We start from the raw sequence: 20,640 nt of genomic DNA on the forward strand, positions 1-20,640 counted from the left end.
CACACACACGGAGGTAGTGGAGGATAATGGGGGTGAGCTCGCGGAGCGTGTCGAGACCCAGTGCGAGCACCTGGATGGCCTCCTCCAGGAACGAGGGGAGGGAGTATGCCCCCTTGAGGCGAGTCACGACCAGGTGAGTTCGGTCGTGCTTTGCGAGGTTGAGGGGATGAGTGCTGTGAACGGGTGCACGGAGAGCTTGGGGGGTATAGAGGCCCCGGAGACCCTTGTGGGGACACGAATCCCCAGTGTAGTTGTCCCTGTGTGTGTGGTGCAAGGTGTGAGTGCGTCCCCGTGTGTGGAAGCGACCCCGTGTGTGAGTGGTGTGGTGGCGATGGTGCCGGAGTGCGTGCTTCCCAGCACACCGTGTGTGAGTGAGGCCGTGTGTGTGGATGAAACGGCCAGAATGAGTGAGGCACCGCGGGTGAGTGCCCCCGCGTGCGTGAGTGAACGGCCGAATGCAAGGGAGACCGTGTGTGTGAGAGAGCGGTATGTAAGGGAGATGTCGGTTGGCATGCGGGAGCACGCAGCCGCGTCTCCCGGGGTGAATGTGATGGAATGGACTGTGAGCGTCGTAACACGCAGGTGTGCGTGGGTTGAATGGCGACGACGACGACAGAGGAAAGAAAGCCGAGTAGCGGCTGTAGTTGTTTCGGGGACCGTGCCGGGTTCACCCAGCAGTGAGCACGCGGTTCGTGCTGTGCAACGCACGAGACCGCCACGTGCTCGCTTGCGAGAGTGAAGTCCCGGTCCGGAAACACACGCGGTGGATTTGCCGATCCCGCGGACGAACAAAGTTTAGGCAGGATATCGGATTTGGACCGGACGGGTTCTCCACGCGATCGAGTGTGTTAAGCTCCAACGGGCAAAGCACATGTGTTCGCGTAGGGAACCCCTCGAGACGTGGGGCTTGTGTTTTTTTTTTATGCGCACGGTGACGCCATGGCTGCACGTGGGGTTGGAATCTGGCAGGAGGGGTATCTCTGCCGGATGGTACCGTCCAAGGAGGGACGAGGAACACGTGCAGCTGCATGACGTCACGGGCAGGTGCAAAGTGCGCGAGCTCTGAGTTGCCGCGCTGGTGCTGCGCATGTAAAAAAAAACAAAAAAAAAAAAACAAGCCTCACTTTCGGGTGCACAGGATTCCTGGGCAAGGGGTGGAAGACCCCCTTGACCTGGGCACAGGATGGAAACTAGTTAGGGGGAAGGGTTAGCTTAGTTAGACCGACTTCATGGGGCAGGGGTAAGTCCTCATGGAGTCCGTGGAATGGATGAGTTAGAGGGATTGTAGCGAGATTTAGGTTGGGAAAGTTATTTTTTTGATTTTGAGGACATGGACAGACTTGTGAATGTGTAGAGGGGACGTAGCTTAGCTACGTAGGTTAAAAGGAACGTGCTATAGTGTAAGGGACGACGTGGGAGCAAGAGTTAGTTAGGGGAGGTAGTTAGGAGGATGGCAGAGTTCAGCGGTGTGTGTGCTGAAGAGTTGTGAGGTGAGTGCATGTGCTTGGTGAGTAAGTGAGGCCAGCGGGTCTGTGTGTATGGAGCGAATGGGGAATGCATGGTGCGATGAGTGATTGGGGGGAGGAGTGACTCCCGCCCAAGGGACCCCGGGGTCAGTGTAGAGTGAGTTAGGGGGTTAGTCAAATTTACAAAATGGAGGTCGTTTTGCTGTTGGTGGGAATGTAGGCTCGAAACCCATTTGGAGGGGTGCAGGAGCCCTGTTGACGGGCTGGGAGCGTGGCTGCGAAAAGTGAGTATCGCTGAGTGGGTACCCCGGGCACCAGGCTAGTCGGCCGCGGTAGGCCAAGGGCCCATGGGGGGCCGGGATAGCGTACTGGGCACGGGTGCGCCTGCTTGGTGCGGGGGCCCGGGGCGCCATTCGCCGCGTGGGCAGTGTTGTGGGCATGGGTGACCCTCGGAAAGGGGCCTGGGAAGCCAGCCTGCCACGTGTGCGTTTCAGGGGAGGTGCCATGGGGGGCACTCCCCGGTGTTAGGGAGCTGGTAGGCTCGGAGGCAGTGTAGTGCCCGGGGGTGCCATCGTCGGAGAATCGGCAGAGGGTCGTGCCTGCCAAAGGGAGCCACGTGTCGCAGCCATGAGACCGTGTGAGGGCACGGAGAGAAAATTGGGGGGCGAGGCCCGAAATTGTGAGGACACCAACACAGGCGACGGGAATCTGGGTTGTTAGAACCAATAGTTTAAGCGAGAGGCGCTTGTTGAAAGCCCCGGGGTAGTTTAACAGTTAAATGGTTAGGGTAGATTAGGAAGTGTACCCCTCCGCACCATCCATCCCCTCGCTGTCGTTGTGGGCCGCTGGACCCACTTTGGTTATAGATCGCTGAACTCTGGGGAGGCCATTCTGAGGCTTCGTTGGACCTCGATACAGGACGCTAGCTCTCCCTTATTCCCCTCCGGGAAGGGAACGTAGGGGTTGGGAGTAGGCTAGGTGACAGGATAGGTTAGCCGAACAAAGACGATAAAGGAGGTTAGGGGACGATTTATAGTGGGGGAGTGAAAATAAAAACAACAACAAAAAAAAAAAAAAAGTGGGGGCTAAATTGGTTTTTGACAAATTAAGGGAGTGGGTATGTACAGTGACAGGCAAAGGCGATAGGTGGGAGGGAGACAGGTAGGTAGGTCCGAGCCCGCCTTCCAAGTGGCCAGCACCACCGAACTCCCTCCACTGAACGGCAAAGGCTGGCCAGCTTCATCGGCTGGCCGTGTTTTGCTTCAAGGCAGAGGCCGGCCAACTTCATCGGCAGCTGTTGTTTTGCTGCAAGGCCTGTGCCATCGGCTGGCCGTGTTGTGCTGCAAGGCCTGTGCCGGCCAGTTCTTCTGCGGGCTGTTTGCCTGCTGCCTTTGCCATGCCCACTGCCCCTGTTCACCAGCCCCGTTCAATTTTTGCTTTGCCCCCCCCCCCCTGTTCATTGCCATGTGCGCCAGGATCAGAAAGCAACAGTTTGCAAGCTGCAAGAACTGCCCCGTTGGCAGCTACAACACGGGCCTGCAGTGGCGGCCCGTGCACCGTGTTTGTGTCCATCCATCCATCCGTTGTGTTCATTGCGTGTGCCACTTGAGCTGGCACGGAGACTACGTTTGTGCAGCCCATGCACCGTTGTGGTTCACTGCGTTCAGTTCAAAAAGGGAAGGCCTTGGACTGCGTGTGAGCAGCCAGCCACGTTCCCTGTCACCTGCATTGTTTGAGCCAGAGACTGCATGTGGGCAGCCTGGCTCCCTGCTAACTGCTTTTCTTTTGCAGAGTTCATTGATCCTGGGCCATGGTTTAGTGTAAAATTTGTAAGTTAAGGTTAAGATGTACTGTAAATATGAGTGCGCCCCCGGCATGTCTGTCCTAGCGCCGGCAATTTTATTTAAGTCGTCCGTGTGAGTGAGTTTGTTTAGGTAGTTACGCAGCCCTCAGGTTATTTATTTTGGGGACACGAATACCATGAATGTCGCACTCAGGGATCCGTAGGTAAAATGTACTAGGGGAAAACTGCACATGATGGCACACGAGAATTTGACGACTCGGGACGAGTCTGAAAAAGGGGAGGGGGTAGTGTTGTGGTTACCAAATTCGCAAACCACCATTCAGGTCCCTTTGGTGAGATATCTCGGTAAGTATATGTGTAGTTAGGCCCAAACCCGTTGTCTAGTGGGAATACATGTCATTCATGCGTGCTGCGACTCTTCAGGATAGCCGTTTTTCTTTTACTATCTTTATTTTGGACCAACCGCTATTGTTACCACCACCAACCACAACATCAACCACCCACCGCGGCGCCGCTTCACGTCACACCTCGCAACCGTCGCATCGCCACCGTTCTTGCGCCGCTTGTGGGTACCGGTGTTGGACTCGTGCAGGGCGCGCGCCGAACAGCGTGTACAAAACCACGGATTTTCCACTTCAAAAACGGATCAAAAACGACACACGCCCACTTTTGTTCCGTCCAATCGGTGAGCGAGGGGCGATTTGGCCCCGCCTCCAGGGCGTTGGAGGGCGATCGCTATATGCAAATTTATGGATCAAAAAGCATTCACGCCCACTTTTTCTCGGGCCAATGAGGAGCGAGGTGAAAGGTCGAAGGCAGGGGATCAAAGATGAGAGAGCGAAGCCACGGGGCTTATATAAGCGACCGCGTTCGTCAAGTCAGGGAAGTTAAGACTTCGCGGGCGGTGGAGTTGGGAAGAAGAAGCAAGAAGGAGTTGGTCGTCGTCGTGTGCGTTGGAGTCGGAGCGAAGGGGACGGAGCTGTGGAGAGGCGGCGAGGGCAGACGAGGGGGTGCTCGCGTCGTGCCGGGAGCTGCACACCAGGGAGGCCGACGGCGCGACCTGGTCGAGGTGGAGACGCTCGTCGCGGGACTCGAGGCAGAGTAGAAATCCTCCTTTCCCCCGAGCATCAGCAACCCCCTCCTGTTTCCCCCCGCGCTGAGATAGTGCGACCAAGGGGGCCCCTTTCCCACCCCCTACCAGACACTGTCCGCGAGGCCCGCGGAGTTGAGGCACCATCGCCGCTCCGCGTCTCATCACCAGACGGGTAGGCCCGACCCGGTCTCGGCCTCAGGCCCGCCTCATCCTTGAGGGTATTCTTTTTCTTGGTTTTGGGTATGTGTTGTCGGCGCCGTCTGTGAAGTAAAATTGTATAAATGTTGCCGTGTGCTCGCGTAATCGGTATTAGATCTGCATTGTCGCATTTGCTTTTTGTGTAAAATTGCATTGTGTTTCTTTTCCTTTTCTATGTGCTTTTGGTGGAATTGAATATGTGTGCTTTCCGTTCATCGCGAATAAATGTGCTTTGTGTTGAACTGTTTCCCGCTTCGCTTCGTCATTTCCTTCATTGAATCCTCATCTTGCTTCACGTAAAGGGTTGGTAGTGGGCTGAATACGCCCGATAATTAATCGAACCGTCGAGGCCGACGATAACACCGCTCGGTCATCCCGATAGTACGGAACGGGTCGCTTAAGTGGCCCGTGTCCGAAGTCGACCTGCGGCGAGGTGCGATCGCCCGGTCTACCCTCCGTGTGGGTACTTAGGTAGGTCGAATTTGGCGAGCAACCCTATCCCACGCGGGGGCTGATTGGCTCGATCGCGGTGAGACCGAAAGGTCCACCCGTGACTGGTTCCCGGCGTTAGTCCGAGAGGGTCACGACTGGATTGTCCGTCCGGTGGGCGACGTGCCGCGATTCGAGTTACGTGGCCGTCAGCACGCCGGCGGGCGCGAATCCGTAACAATATATATATATATATATATATATATATATATATATATATATATATATATATATATATATATATATGTATATATATATATATATATATGTATATATATATATATATATATACATATATATATATATAGATATATATATATATATGTATATATGTATTTATATATATATATATGTATATATGTATATATGTATATATGTATATATATATATGAACCACTGGTAGACATGGATGGCCAACATAATATGTAATGGAGAAGAAAGTAAATACCTTAGTATTTTTTATTTTATTTTATGCCATGAACAAGCTTTGGTACATCACAGGTCATGAAGGTTGTGGTCAAGTTTCATCTAAATTTTGTGTGTAGTTTCAGAGAAGAAGTTGCAAGTGTTTGTGGACAGACAACACGTCATTCCATTACCTCCCTGGAACTATGTTCCAGGTGAGTTATAAAGCGTGGGAGTGGAGGGGGGGGGGGAGTGGGAGGAGGAGAATCAAACTTTGTGGTCGTAAATAAAATAAAAGTCTTGGCTACCTCCCCCACCTAAAGTGGATGGATGTTATGTATTCACCCTTGGAGACAACCAGGGTAGCAGACAATCTGAAAACTTTGTGGACAGATTCGGACTAAACTTGGAGGACAGGTTGGTGTGTGACAAAGACGAATTGATTCGATTTTGGTGAAGATCTGGATCTGATAATTTTTTTAAGTGATTCTTCACCATCGAGTGTTGGGGCCAAAAACGATATACTGTGTGGCATGAAACATGATATCTCAAACAGTTATAGACGAATTCAGACGAGATTTGGTGGACAGGTTGGGTGTGGGGAAAGGACAAATTGTTTGATTTTGGTGAAGATCAGGATACGAGATTAAAAAAAAAAATCCTCTGATTCTTCACCATTGAGAGATGGGGACAAAAATTATATTACAGGAAAGCATAATATTTCAAAAATGTGGATGAGTTATGACAAAATTTGGTGGACGATTTGGGTAGGTGACAAGAACAAGCCGATTAGATTTTGATGAAGGTCCAGATCCAGATCCGGCCCATCAGTGGGATACAAAACGTAAACTGTTCAGCTTGGCAGAGGTATGCACTCTACCTGGTGCGGTTCTAGTTTTTCATATAACCGACTACAGCTAACGTCCTGGGATAAACCACAAAGGATTAGGATTCCCGGTCACAGCCACTCCAATGCACATAACACTTTTTGGGTGAATGGAATGTTACAGGGGTGTGTCATATGGGAAGGTGGGAATACTGAACCTCCATCCCTCACAAATATTGTCCTCCTCCCCAATAACACACTATATCACATGGATGCATTTCACCCTTCCCCTTGTGTACTTGGCACTTTCACACCCTGCTTTATCACCTCCTCAACTCACTCTTTCATCCCTCCCTACCCCCTCCTCTCGTACTTTCCTCTACCCTTACACAAGACAGAGCATAAAATGCACTCAACTCTTTTTAACAGTGACCAACAGGGATTCCAGATCACGAAATAAATTAGTAAACAGTCAAACTTTACAATATCAAACATTATACATTTGTTTAACATTCCCATCATCTGGACCCAGGGCTCACAGGATGGGCTAGAGGTACGCACACTCACCTCTAAGCTGTTTAGCCTGGAGTCAAATCTCGGCCCAACTATAAACTGTCATCCCAGTGTTTCGCAGGCAGAGCTATTCATCAATGTGTGTGCAGTCCTGCGGATTGGGGGAAGGGGGGGGGGTGGTGGTGTTTCTCTCAAACCTCTCCTTCCTCAAACCCCTCTTTTCATCAATCCCTTCCAATCACTCTTCCTCTCCCTCTCAAACCTCTCCTTCCCCGAATCTTCCTAAAAACCCCTCATGATCAATCCCTTTTAATCTTATTTTTTCCCCATCCCTCTTAAACCTCCTCTCCCTTGCACTTTCCCACAGTGCAGACCGTGCACACATGACAAAATGCACGCATTGCATACAGCACAAAACACATTGAAAGCCATTTCTGCACAAAGTGTGAAGGGAAGCGCAAGGCGGACAAGGAAAAAAAAAAGAAGAGAACCATGGTGGTGGTCGAAGGTTACCTGACCAAAGCTCAGAGCTTTATAAACTTTATAAACTTATAAACCTGCTTTATAAACAGTTTCCAACCTGCTTGATTGTCAGTCTCTGCCAATGGTTTGACATCGCGTGTAATAAATAGATGGGAGGTTGTATCCCATTGATTCGCTGTGCTAGAATAGCCGACGTTCCGCTTATTGTTTAGCTGAGTCGTATGTAATTTATAAAACTGGGAAGTCGAGAGCATGTTTCCCCATCTGGGATAACTAAATCACTGGGAAGGTAATGCGAGAGTTGGGTGCGGGCACCCTACCAGATTTAATTGCCTCAGACTGCGTCCGTGGTTGCTTTGTAACCCGTAGGGTCATGGAGTTATCCTTGGCTCGTCAGCTTCAGGGTTGGAGGTTTGGAGGCGGGTCCAAGCACCCCCCCCTCCCCTCCACAACACTGAGGGAGCCGGACTTCCCCCAAACCCGTAACAATGTGATCCATATTGTAGAACACATCGAAACAAAGAAAGGGATAGTCTTTTTTTTTTACAACAGCAAACAAAACTGGGATAAATGCCATCAATGCAATCAACAACTGATTAACCATCACACCTTTCAGACATATTTTATTTGATATTTTTCTCTGCCATTAGCAACATCTATGAACACATCAGAACTCCAATAATGTGATAATCCATTCGAACACTCGCAAGATCAAATGCTCACAGCTCACGTGGCGTTCGCTTTCAACGGTGACACTAAAGTCGAGAACAAATTCCTACAGCCTGACTCTCAACAAATGGAGGATACAGGCAAGTAATTTGAACGGTGGGACTGGCCTCAGTTCGATCATCAATTATTCCCAACATTATCTAAACCCAGACATGCCCGTTCCAAGCACATCCAAACAATCCTGCACATTTCACACAGGTAATTCATTCAAATTCAATCGATCACACAAATAAAATTGCAATGTGTGGAAAGACATTTGCCCTCCCATTCCCCTCTGCTGTTTATAAACAAGAACGAATGGCTGAAATACTCAGTGCAGATAACATATTCAGAAAGAGACAAAAGGAGAGACAAGCCCTTTTGTGTGATAGGTCATCGCCAACATGCACACCGACAAAGCGCCAACAGTTGAGGTGGTCATTTTGTAAACCATCTCGGATACTCACCCCCACCTTCCCAACAAATTACAACCACTACTTTCACATGGCGATAATGGGGAGCGCAGCTTCGCTCAACAATTTCAGGGCACTGCTCATGGCTTGTCCACCAAGTGCACACGCAAACATATCCAAGTTCTCAGCACAAGATGCAAGAGGAGACCGAACATAGATCACAGGAGCTGTGCTGAAACAGGAAGTCGAAGAGAGAACGGCAACACAAATCTTGTGCACTCGTGCGACCATTTTACGATGCCCTTGACATTATCCAACCCCCCAATCATGGGAAACGACTGTAGTTTAATTACACTTCACATCTGGCAAAGAAGACAAAAACCCAAAGTGAGCGAAACAATAGAGAATAGAAAAAGGTAAACACATTCTCTTGTTCAACTCAGGGGAGGAGGGAGGAAGGTGGGGAGGACAATCTGAGCAAATCAGGCCTTCCATCAGATGAAATCTAATTTTCCCAAGCATTGATCTACAAAGCACAGGGTCAACCAGGAGAGAGAAGCCCCAACACAGCCCATGCCTATTTATAGCCCGCAAGCCCACAGTACAGTACAGCCTGCGTGAAGTGCTTTATATGCAATCCTCAACACCAAATCCAAACATAGCTAGCTAGCTTCAGATAGACAGCAATGTCAGGACATTCTACGAGGATTCACCGGACGCGTATCATCTCATGCATTTCCACCCTGGAGATTTCATCTCATTAGAGAGCCATGTAGGCATAGCAAGCAGTATTCCTTTGAAGCACTCGCACAGGCTTACAAGCAAAGCATTTCAATTGAGGTCATTTTTGTCTCGAAGACACGACCAAAGTGGTCTTCAACCTCCCCCCTCCACCGCCATTATTGACAGTTCATAGAGATTATTATTATAGTCTTGCTTCCCCCGGTAGAATCAGATCCACAGACAAACTTTTGTCTTGATGCACAGCAGGCAGGATATTAAAATCAAGAGTACACGATATTAACCTGTCATTCCCATATGCTAGCATTTGCATTCAGATGATAAACATCCCACCGTTCCTTTGGAAAAGAGTATGCCTGCCATCGTGTGTCAGTACCCTTGGCAAATTTGAAATCCCTGACTCCAGACATACAACATTCAACGCATGGGGTCGTAACGGCCTGAGTGTTCCACCAAGAACCTAAGAGTTAAATTCCAAAATATGATTAACACCAATTCCACATTTTGTGAGTCACCAGCAGAAGATACATGCAAGCAAAATATTTTACTTCAAAACACAATATACGCCATGTGGTTCCATACACGTAAACTGTCTCAGTTTCCCAAATGAGGTATCTGACATTCACAACAAAACAGAGACGCTTTGATTCGGAATCAAAATCTTCATATGGGCAGCGGTGCCAAGAGAGTGGTTCAATAGCCACGGCTGTAGAATTCATAAACATCCCTCCACAATGGGATTGTATTGAGAGCCACTCCACTCCACCATCCCCACCCACCCAACCCCCTCACACTCACTTTGGAAAGGTGCACAGACATCAAGAATTGGACATGCCATCATCAATATGGATTTTAAATCAAAATGTATTGGCGAACACAAAGGGAAATTTGTTCAAACACCAGCCAATTAACCAGCAGAATTCGATTGACATTGTCTTGGGAATCCAATGAATTGACAATGTACACCTTTAGGAAGGGGAGGGGGGGGGAAACTTGGATCAGAAATACTTGTTTGGAAAATGTGTGAACATTTTTTCCTGTTCACTACTCACCTGCTGAGCTAACCCCCATCCACTGAATGAGAACCACAAACAAGGAAAGCACAAACACAGGGGATGAAAGAACAAACTTGGATAGGGGATGACATCACCGATATCAGACAATAAACATGCTAAGACAACGTATGCATTGCATTAAATGAATTGAACGAGGTCGACGGCATGCCATCACAAATCCCCACACTTCTAATCTAAAGCACAGTTGAAAGATGGCAAAATGTTCCACCAGGAATGAGCTAATATAAAATTGAGTTAAAATTGTATTTTTCCATTTTGACCCTTGTGACCAAGTCCCCTTGGGGCATGAACATGGGCTTATATCCAAAAGGATCGATATTTCATGCCCTGCCACAATGTTGACTGCATATACAAAGTTATAATTTAAAAAATGTTTTAAAATGCGTTCGTATTTCACTTTTGACCCTGCCCCAGGTGGCGGAGCCAAAAACTGCTCTCGACAATCTTGCCATGTGGTGATCATAACTACCAAGTTTGGTGAATTTCTGCGCAACCTTTTAGGAGGAGACTGTGTGACAGATGGACAAACAGACGTAGCCAATTACAATATCCCCCAATTTTATGTTGTTGTTTTTTTTAAAGTGTGGGGATAATTAACCTTTTTCTTCTCATGTCAAAGATCACAGGAGTAAATTTGGAGATCGATTGCCACAGACCTGCAACAACTTTTGCCCCTGCGAGTCACAGGCTCGATTGCCCTCGCGGGGCCTCACATTTTCCCAATACACCTCCAAAAGTGAATTAGATCGCATTATATTAGTCTCACTTCATTGCACATATTTACAAGGCAACAGGGCAATTATTGGGAAAAGTTGATTTAATCTTTCTTCCCACCCCCCCCCCCCCGAGAATGTGCAATAAAGTAAAAGCGTTTCAGGGACTTTCAGATTTCACCCCCCCCACCCCAAAATCGCAATAATCACCATGCATGTTACAAGTGTTTCTGAGAGCACCTGGAGTCTACTGATTAATGTGCAAATAGTAATTGCAAAAAAAAAAAATTTGTTCTTGTTTTGCACAACCACAAAATTCCAAGTACAGTGTTGTCCTCTTAAAGTGCACTTGCACTGAACCCACTGCTTCACTGGTGGTAGTTGAAGAACATAACTTGTTTGTTACAGTATTATGATACAGTTTATTGTCAGTCAATATTTGGAATTTTTTATATTTTTATTCCAGAAACGTTTTGTTTACTGCTAATGACCCAGCATTAATTTTAGTAAAACACACACTTATTCACAAAATAAATATCATAAGTAAACATTATGAATTAGTTTAATGTTCCCAGGGATCAGGTGTTAGGTCTATTTTTTTTCTTCCAAGTTGCAAAATTTAATTCTCATCAAGTCATAAAAAATACACTGCCATAAAGGCCTAGCCGAGCACGAGACGTAATGGTGTAATGACGTCCTGGACGCAACGTCATCTTGCAAAATCAGTCAACCCGACACCTTGTGTCTCGCATTCTCCCCATCGCCGACAGACATCAGATAGAGTCAAATATATGGGTTATGTTGTTCAACTGCCGTCGGTGAAGCAACGGGACGGGTTGAGTGCTGGACTCCGCCATTACGTGCACATCACTAGAGGCCGAATGCTAGACGTAATGCCATCACAGCAAAAAGAGTGACGGACGGAGAAATCCAGGTACTTTAAAATATAGATTATCAAACTCTGCACAAACAGAACTTATTCCCCTTTAAACTACCCCCCCCCCCAAAAAAAAAGGGTTACAGAGAAGAATAAATAGCAGCAAATATCACCCAATCTAGATTGAAAAGGACATTGTAAGTCCCTTTGTTCGGCATGTTTTTTTGTTGTTTTTTTTCTCTCTTCTTTTCTTTTCTTTTAGGTATACTTGACAATGTCTTACAATATTGCCTACGGCATCGAAATAGGCTTCAAACTTTTAACCCGCTAGACAGTCAAGTCTATTCTCAAAGTGTTCACCATGGTGGAGGACATCATGGCATCCAAATGGCTGGCACTTCAAGCATAACCATCACAGGATAGTTGTTGTTGGTCTCCATTTAATCTGTTCATCATATGACTGTTGTTGTGGATGTTCTATGGCCCTACTGTTCTTTTAAATCAAATACCATTCCATCATCAGTACCGAATAGTAGATCCACTACTTAGGAATCATTGAAGTTTTCTGTTGTCACGAAGGTACAACGTCTTCAAAACTAAAGACACACTGAAGGCATTTTCATTAAAAAAATAAATGTCACATGACTCACATTCATAAAAGCTACAGCATAGGTCAAAAAAAAAATGAAGCAACACTTTGGCCATTTCTTCGGTCTGAATGAGCAATATTATTGAGTACTTTGTGCACACGGTTTAACATTTATAGTTTATTGTTTCAATGACTATCACTGTTACCTCTATATAGTACACATCTATGTATGCATGCATATTAGGGTGCTTCATAATAGGGGGTAAAAAAATAAAAGTATGAATATTCATGCTCCCTGGGTGTGCCTTTGTTCCATTTGACAGTAGAAACACACACCAAATATGAAGCAGATTGGAGGATGTTTATGGGTTCCTCAAGTTGACAATATTGTTGAAATTTGCCAAACTGTAACTGACAACTTGCCGTCGAATATGCACAATGCAGTACACTTCACAATTAATATGGCTGTTTGATATTTTCAAAAACCACAGCAGTGATATAGGATGAAAGAATAGTTTTTCCAAGGAGACCTAGATGAGCTTTTTGACATTGCAGTGCAAAATGCCCTCTCCATAATGGACATAATTGTGCCAACTTGAGGAACCCCTAAATATCATGGAATTTTGTTCATTTTTGACCTATAAGTTCTTATGGGGTATTGGAACAAAGACAAAATCAGGGAGCAGCAAAAATCAAACTTTCATTTTTTTTTGGAACACCCTTATGCATATGTTTATTATTCGTGTTTATATAGTTTTTTCAGATATTGCTACTAAATGATGGCTGACAAAGGAAATATTCCCTCGAAGAGCGAATAGTAATGAGTATGTGGGCTCATTAAAGACCACACACACAGGCAAGGCACATTACACTTAACATGACACCGTGTATGCAAATGCGATGGAATATTAATACATACCGCAACATATGCCATACATCAACATTATCTATGTATAAGCACGCATGCAATCGTTGTAGGGGGTAACGAGTCTTGTGACATACCCTGTACCACCGTATGAACACGAAACATGCATTTAACATTTTAAAATGATGGTCAACGGCTTAGTTTCATCAGATCGGACATTCCATGCAACCATTTGACAACCCAGATTAGTAATCAACATATCAATGCATCAATGTAGGCAGACCATTTGCACACATTCATAATTCTTAGTTATTAATAAATTAACTCTGTGTTCAAGTATGAAGTACCAGGAAGCTCAACTCAGCAGTTTGAATCTCAGTAAATAAGATGACGATTCATGGTTTTAAATCCTGTTGGACAACCATTCACGACATTTAATCCGGTCATCATATGACTGTTTTAAATCCTGTTGGACAACCATTCACGACATTTACTCGCATGCCGAGATCCTAAACATGACAAGGGCTGCAACTCTTGCTCAAATAATTCAACTGATTCAAGAGAATTAAGCTGCCGTGGTGTAAGAATGGCTGTGAATGACAATTGCCATAAAAACAACATTTACTGCAGAGAAATTAGACTGGTAACAACCGCCGATTTGTTATGCGGTGACAAGAAGCTACGAGAGTGGAGATGTGGACCATCAATCTCTGATGAAAGCACCATATGCAATCATCAAGAAGAGGTATTCATATCCAATTCATCTACAGGAACATTGCCTGTGTTCGAAAGTGCAGAAAACCCATGGAAAGTAATATTTAAAAGTCAATGCATAAAAGCCCCTTTTTTTTTGCAGTTTTGCCGATAGACAAGATATCCATGCATTTCAAGTTCACAAAATGCTCGTTTTAGAACATGCTGTTAAGGGACCACCAACTTTTATCGTTGCCTATGGAGGCACGCGACTCAGTCAGGTCTGACATTTCGACCAGTGGTTTTGAGGTCCCAGATGAAGACCACTCGGTTATTAAAATGTCAGACCTGAGCCTTGCTTCAAGTTGATCATGCCTTCATTTTGTGTATATGTGTGCACAAACACGTCATCAAATGTGATGAGCTCGTCACACATAGAACCTAAGCCTCCATAACCAAAACAGTGAATAAATCCCTAATGAACCAACCTGAAGGGCACTCGGTAGAGCGCATACCTCCACCATGAAATGCCAGATCAAGTACAACATATCGGGATATCATGCTATATATCATTTTTTGGGCCCCATCTGTCACTAATAAAGAATCACTTTCAAAATTAAAATAAATTCTCGAATCCAGATAGTCACCAAAATCTAAACAATTCATCCTTGTCACACATCCTAATCGGTCCACAACTTTATGAGACATCATGCTATATATTGGTTTTAGCCCCATCGCTCAAAGGCGACGAATCACCGAAAAAAATTATTGGATCCAGATTCAGATTTTCACCAAAATCCAACCAATTCGTTCTTGTCACATACCCAACCTGTTCACCAAATTTCATCTGAATCTGTCAATAACTTCTTGAGCTATCCTGCACACAAACAAACAAACAGGAGACAGGCAGACAGACGTGAAAACATAACCTCCTTCCATCTTTGGTGGTGGAGGCAAAAATTCACTCCAAACAAAATCACTCGTTTTAAAATAAACATTTAACAAATTAAACTGGTTTATTGTTATCTATGCCACCAAAGGTGGAAGATAGTTATGTTTTCACCCCTGTCTATCTGTTTGTTTGAAGGATATCTCAGAGTTGTGGATGGATTCAGATGAAATTTGGTGGGCAAGTTAGGTATGTGAAAAGAACGAACTGATTAGATATTGGTGAAGATCCGGCTCCTAGAATTTTTTTTAAGTGATTCTTCACCATTGAGATTGGGCTAAATTGATATACAGCAGGATATCTCAAGAAATTGTCGACAGATTCAGACAAAACTTGGTGGACAGGTTGGGTGTGTGACAAGGCCAAATTGATTCAATTTTGGTGAGGATCCAAATCACGATCCAGATACGAGAATTTTTTAATTCTTAAAGTGATTCTTCACCATTGAGAGATGGGGACAAAAACGATACACAGCATATATAGCATGATATTTCAAAAATTTATTGGGCCCGATATGTTCGACTGGATCAGGCATTGCGTGGCGGAGGTATGCACTCTCCCAAGTGCTCTTCCAATTTTTGTTTTTTTTTACCACGATGCCAATTTCACAGGCCAAAGTGCACAAGTCGGCAGTCATAAATCATGTGAGATTATGAAATTAAGAAGTCACTATAAGAGAATGGAATGCTAGTCCCTTTAAAAGGCTCATATGAGTCGATTTGGAAGGGAGATAAAAATGGATTATACCAACTTTCTTTTTGTTGTTAATGTGTTTACCGCTGTGGGAAACGACATGCACCTTCACATTTATTGTTCGCTCCTTCATTAAAAAGTTAGATAAATTTAAGTGATTGTATCAAAGGTGAGGGAGTATAACAGTAAATTAACTGTCTCCAAGACAAAGAGCCAAATGTAGATTTTGGAGGGGGGAGTGGGGGAGGGCATACATAGTCTTTGGCAAGGGACAAAGATCAAAGTACAACACAAGATATGCATTCTCCTGTCACCCCCCCCCCACCGCCAAATCAAATTTTGCCTTAGGTTGCAGAGAGTCCCCATGAGTCATTGATGAGAACTAGACGTAAAAACGCTGCAGGTGAAGTCCAATCAGAAGTGGTGTCTGGAAGGAGAGAGAGGAGATAAAATACAGAGCCTGATGATAATCCTGAGAGGATAAAGTGATTAAAAACAATGTACCCCCAGGTGTCACTGGATAAGAGTACAAAGTTACAAGGGCATGTCACAATGAAATCAGTTGGTGAACGGGACAGCCAATTGTGGTTAAATAAAAGTGAGGGAAGTTCAGGCAGTGTAGGTCGTTTGTATTTGCACAAGATATACGACACTGGTCAATTCAATTAAACAGCAGTTGAAACCTGTGAATATATGAACACCTGGACAAGGACAAGTGTCAGATTGCCACAGGGAAAGAAAGACAAAAAATAATAAAATAAAACATCTCTAGTACTACTTCGTTGGAATATCAAGAAAACAGTTGATGAGCTCCGTTGAACACAAATTGAGATTACGGTATTCAAGCTGTTCCAGATACGAAAAGGGGAAGGAGGCTTGCACTAGAAGTCAGTGAGAGCGTTGTGGCTTTCATCAAACTAATATTCCAGGAAGTGCACAGGAGAGGTTGAGGATGGGAAGAGGGAGCAAATGGAGAACATAACCGAGCTGTTTAATCTTACAGATTTTCATAGAAAATACAGCAGACCAGATTGCCTTGTATTTCTGGCAATAGCAAAGGGCACACATTGTTTTTGTGATTGCCAGCAACATCACAACTCAGAAGGTGAAATTATTTATGTCGGCAATCACCGATCACAAACAAATTGTCAAAAATGGTTTGAAACGTGGATTACCACATGTGCACGACATGCATGTGATGCTTGTCCCAGTACGGTTGCAGCAAATGCATACAGTACTTGTAAGAATTGTCACAATATCGAATTTGATGTCATTAGTTATAAATAGTGGCTTCACACAGACAGAACTACTCTGGTTTCTTAACAGCTTGCTTTACGCGAGTTTCGACATGAAGCAGTACGAGATGCATTTAAATGTACTTTGTGAACGGTATTTTAATCACAAAAGCACAGTCTGATTGACATCAATCAAGGAAGAAGAATATTCCCCAAAGATGCCACAATTGTTCTTGTGGGCTTTGCAGAAAATAATCTATCAAGTCCAACAAACTGTCCAGGGATACTGTTTGGACAACAGCCAAGACAGTCCACATCCTTTTGCTCTCTAGGTGAAACGAAGAACCGGTATGCTAATATTAGTGTGATAAGCATGAAATGTGATTTCAATCCAGCCATCTCAGGCATCGGTTGCTGCACAGCTGAAAAGAAGTCTACCAAGTCTTCAAAAATCATTGCATCTCCACCTTTGCTCATTACTTTGGTTCTTCCCAAACACTTGACAGATCCACCAATCCAATCTCCATGTACAGGCCCTTACCAGGGAGAGGTAGCAAAGCATTTCCACTGCACCTTCTCTTGGACGTGCCACGAAAACATGACTACGTGGATTTGAGGAAGCGATTTTGAAAATGGTTGCAATGGAAATCATTATCTGTTGAAAGAAAGACAGCAGTGCTAAGCCCCAGCAGCTCTATGGTACTGCCATCTTTTCTTTTCTCTACTAACATAACTCAGCAGTTTGAAGAAACTTGACATTTGGTTGCAAAAATGTAAATATAAAACATAGGGGCACTCACCTGGTTGTGGCTGAAGAAAAAAAAACAAAAAAAAACAGGGAACCACTGGTAGGCATGGATGACACACAAAATATGTAATGGAGAAGAAAGTAAATACCTTTGGACATACATATATATATATATATATATATATATATATATATATATATATATATATATATATATATATATATATATATATATATATATTTTTTTTTTTTAATTTTTTTAAATGCCGTGAACAAACTTTGGTGCATCACGGGTGATGAAGGTTGTGGTCAATTTTCATCAGGATTGCATGTGTAGTTTCTGAGAAGAAAGCAAATACCTATTTTGGGGGCAACCCCCTTCGGTCCCCTTCGGTCCCCTTCAAGCCAGATATATTTTTTTAATGCCATGAACAAACTTTAGTACATACAGTGGTGAATATTGTGGTAAAGTTTCATCAAAATCTTATGTGTAGTTTCAGAGAAGTGGAAAGTATTTGTGGACGGACGACGTGCCATCCCATAAGCTCCCCTGAACTTCGTTCCAGGTGAGCTAAAAACACAAAAGCATGCTTTTTAACTGTGAGCAGTTATGCCCAGGCCAAAGCCACCCCATGCTTAATATATTGATGCAAAACTTTAAGTAGTCATTGACTAACCATGGGGATAAAAGTTTGACAACTAAGACATCATTGGTCACGTGGTTTGGCAGCCAGATAGGATTGAAGGAAAAACCAATTTGTTTTCTGCGAAACGGCTCAACGAAAATAAACAACAATTGAAGTTGTTGACTCACCATATGGAACATAATTTGATAACAATGACAGCACCAGTAATGTGGGGTTGCAGAAAAAAAAGTTAAAAAAAAAAAAATCAAGGTTTTTGCTCCAGCTGCCAAACCACATGACTGATGACATTTTAGTAATCAAACTTTAACCCACATGGGTATTAAATGATATACTGTCAGCCCTGATGTTCGTGGGGAATACGTTTCTGAAAAATGCCACAAATGTCATGGCATTGTTTAAAAAAAAAACATAACAATAAAATAAATTACAAACATGGTTGAGACATGTGGAAGAGCGGTTACACATAACAAATCAGAACACGACATACCAAAGGGAACAGCAGGAGAAAAGGGAAACACAAAAAAGTAAAGCGGAGGGAGAACGTAGTCAGAGACGGACAAACAAGGAATGCATGTAACGATGAGGGGTCAGGAAAAAACGCACAAGGTGGACAATATGGATACATAAGCAAAATTGTGTTTGACGAGTTTGTGATTTTGTCAAGATAAGGAGAGGAAAGAGGCTGCTGCGTGTATGTTATAAGGATGAGAGATGGCACCACAGAGAGTGGAGTCATCAGCAAAAAGATAAAGAGGATTTTCCAGAGTCAGTGAGATCATTGATGAATATTAGGAATATGGGGCCTCGAACACTGCCTTGGGGTACTTGACAGGGAGAGGAGAAGAACAGGTTCCGTCGAGAGCCACACATCGACTATGAGAGGGGAGGAAGTCAGTAATCCAAGAGTGGAGTTGGCCTTGGATTCCAGAGACAGACAGTCTGGAGAGCAAGGCAGGATGCCAGATTGTATCAAAAGCTTGAGATATGTCCAGAAAGACGGCCCTGATCTCATGTCTGATAATGATGGCCTCCACCATTGTTGGGAGAGTAGAAGCAGCTTTCCAAGTTAGAGTGACCATGTCTGAATCCAAATTGATGATCTGAGATGAGGCTGTTGGAGAAAAGGAATTATTTCATGTCAACTGTGGTGATGGATTCCATGATCTTGCTGATGATTGGCAGTACAGTAAGCGAAATGGGCTGTAGTTAATGGGATCCATTTTTGCACCATTTATGTAATGCGGTGAGGTGGCTGATTTCCAATTTCCCAGGTGGATAGAAAAAAACCAGTGCTTAACAAAAAATAAAAATAAAATAAAATAAAAAACAACGTGAATACGTGAATGTCGAAGCAGGTCACACTTTATGACCCGCGCGAATAGCAAATCCGCGAATAGCGGGGTCCAACAGCACTTAAAGTTTCACGTTAATAGGTTGAGTGGTTTAAGAAAAGGTATTTAAAGGTTTTATCTAGAATCCTATATGGCTGCCAAACCAGGTCACCTATGATATTTGAGTCATCAAACTTTTAGCATGACAGTTGATCATATGTGAAACATTTCACATTGATTGGTTCGGTGGTTTGGGAGAAGATAATTTTTAAAGGATTATTCTCAAACTAATAAGGCTGCCCGACAATGTGACCTATGACGTCACAAGTTTACACTAACTCTAACAAGGTAGTCGATCACGTTTGTGAAGTTTTGCGTCGATTGGATCGGGTTCATTTTTCTGTCGAATATGGCTGCCAAGCCAAGTGACCGATGATGTCATTGTTTTCACATCAAATGCACCATTGGTATTGGATCATGCTCGTAAAGTTTTGCATTTCATTTAAGTGGTTTCAGAGAAATGTATTTTTTTTAGATTTTCCATAAATCCAATATGGCTACCAAACCATATGGCCGATGGCATTTTAGTTATGCATAACCAATGCTGCAGCTAAAATCCAATATGGCTTTTTAGTTATCATCATGTAAAGTCCTTTCTTGACATTTTAGTCAACAAACATAGCTTAAATCATAAATAATTCAGCTTAAATTGCAAAAATATCAAACTATAATTCAGCTTAAATCATGAGCTTTCAAAATGGTCTGGCATCCCGCACTCCTCACCAAACTCTCTTCTTATGGTATCCAAGGCAATCTCCACTAATGGCTCGTGGACTTGCTCTCCTGTCACAGTCAACGTGTGGCCCTTAATGGAGTTCTCTCATCCCCTCTTCCTATCCAGGCTGGAGTTCCTCAAGGCAGTGTTCTGGACCCAGTGCTTTTTCTGGATTTCATCAATGATCTCTCTGACTGGAAAATCCTCTTTATCTCTTAGCTGATGACTCCACCCTCTGCCGTACCATCTGTCATCCCTCAGATCGGCAAGCAGCAGCTTCTTCACTCTCTGCAGATCTGGCTAAAAATCA

At 44.3% G+C, this 20,640-nt stretch overlaps 1 protein-coding gene across 6 annotated transcripts in view; it reads right to left on the reverse strand.

Annotated features, from left to right (window-relative positions):
- Positions 1–20,640, reverse strand: part of LOC147010691 (kelch-like protein 13) — a 92,808-nt gene that overhangs the window by 58,663 nt on the left and 13,505 nt on the right. Inside the window, exon 2 of one of the 6 annotated variants that reach the window (XM_085859470.1) lies at positions 17,371–17,484. The exons of 3 other annotated variants lie outside the window; for them this stretch is intronic. In XM_085859470.1, the coding sequence (XP_085715596.1) occupies positions 17,371–17,429 (59 nt within the window). In that variant the 5' untranslated portion in view covers positions 17,430–17,484. Of the gene's footprint in view, positions 1–6,848; positions 6,946–15,937; positions 16,022–17,370; positions 17,485–20,640 lie in introns of all 6 variants that reach the window. 2 more of the 6 variants (XM_085859472.1, XM_085859476.1) reach the window with 2 other exon arrangements.

The sequence above is a fragment of the Eptatretus burgeri genome, chromosome 16 (genome assembly GCF_056783735.1).
Source record: "Eptatretus burgeri isolate ZD-2024b chromosome 16, Ebu_testis_v1, whole genome shotgun sequence".
Lineage (NCBI taxonomy): Eukaryota > Metazoa > Chordata > Myxini > Myxiniformes > Myxinidae > Eptatretus > Eptatretus burgeri.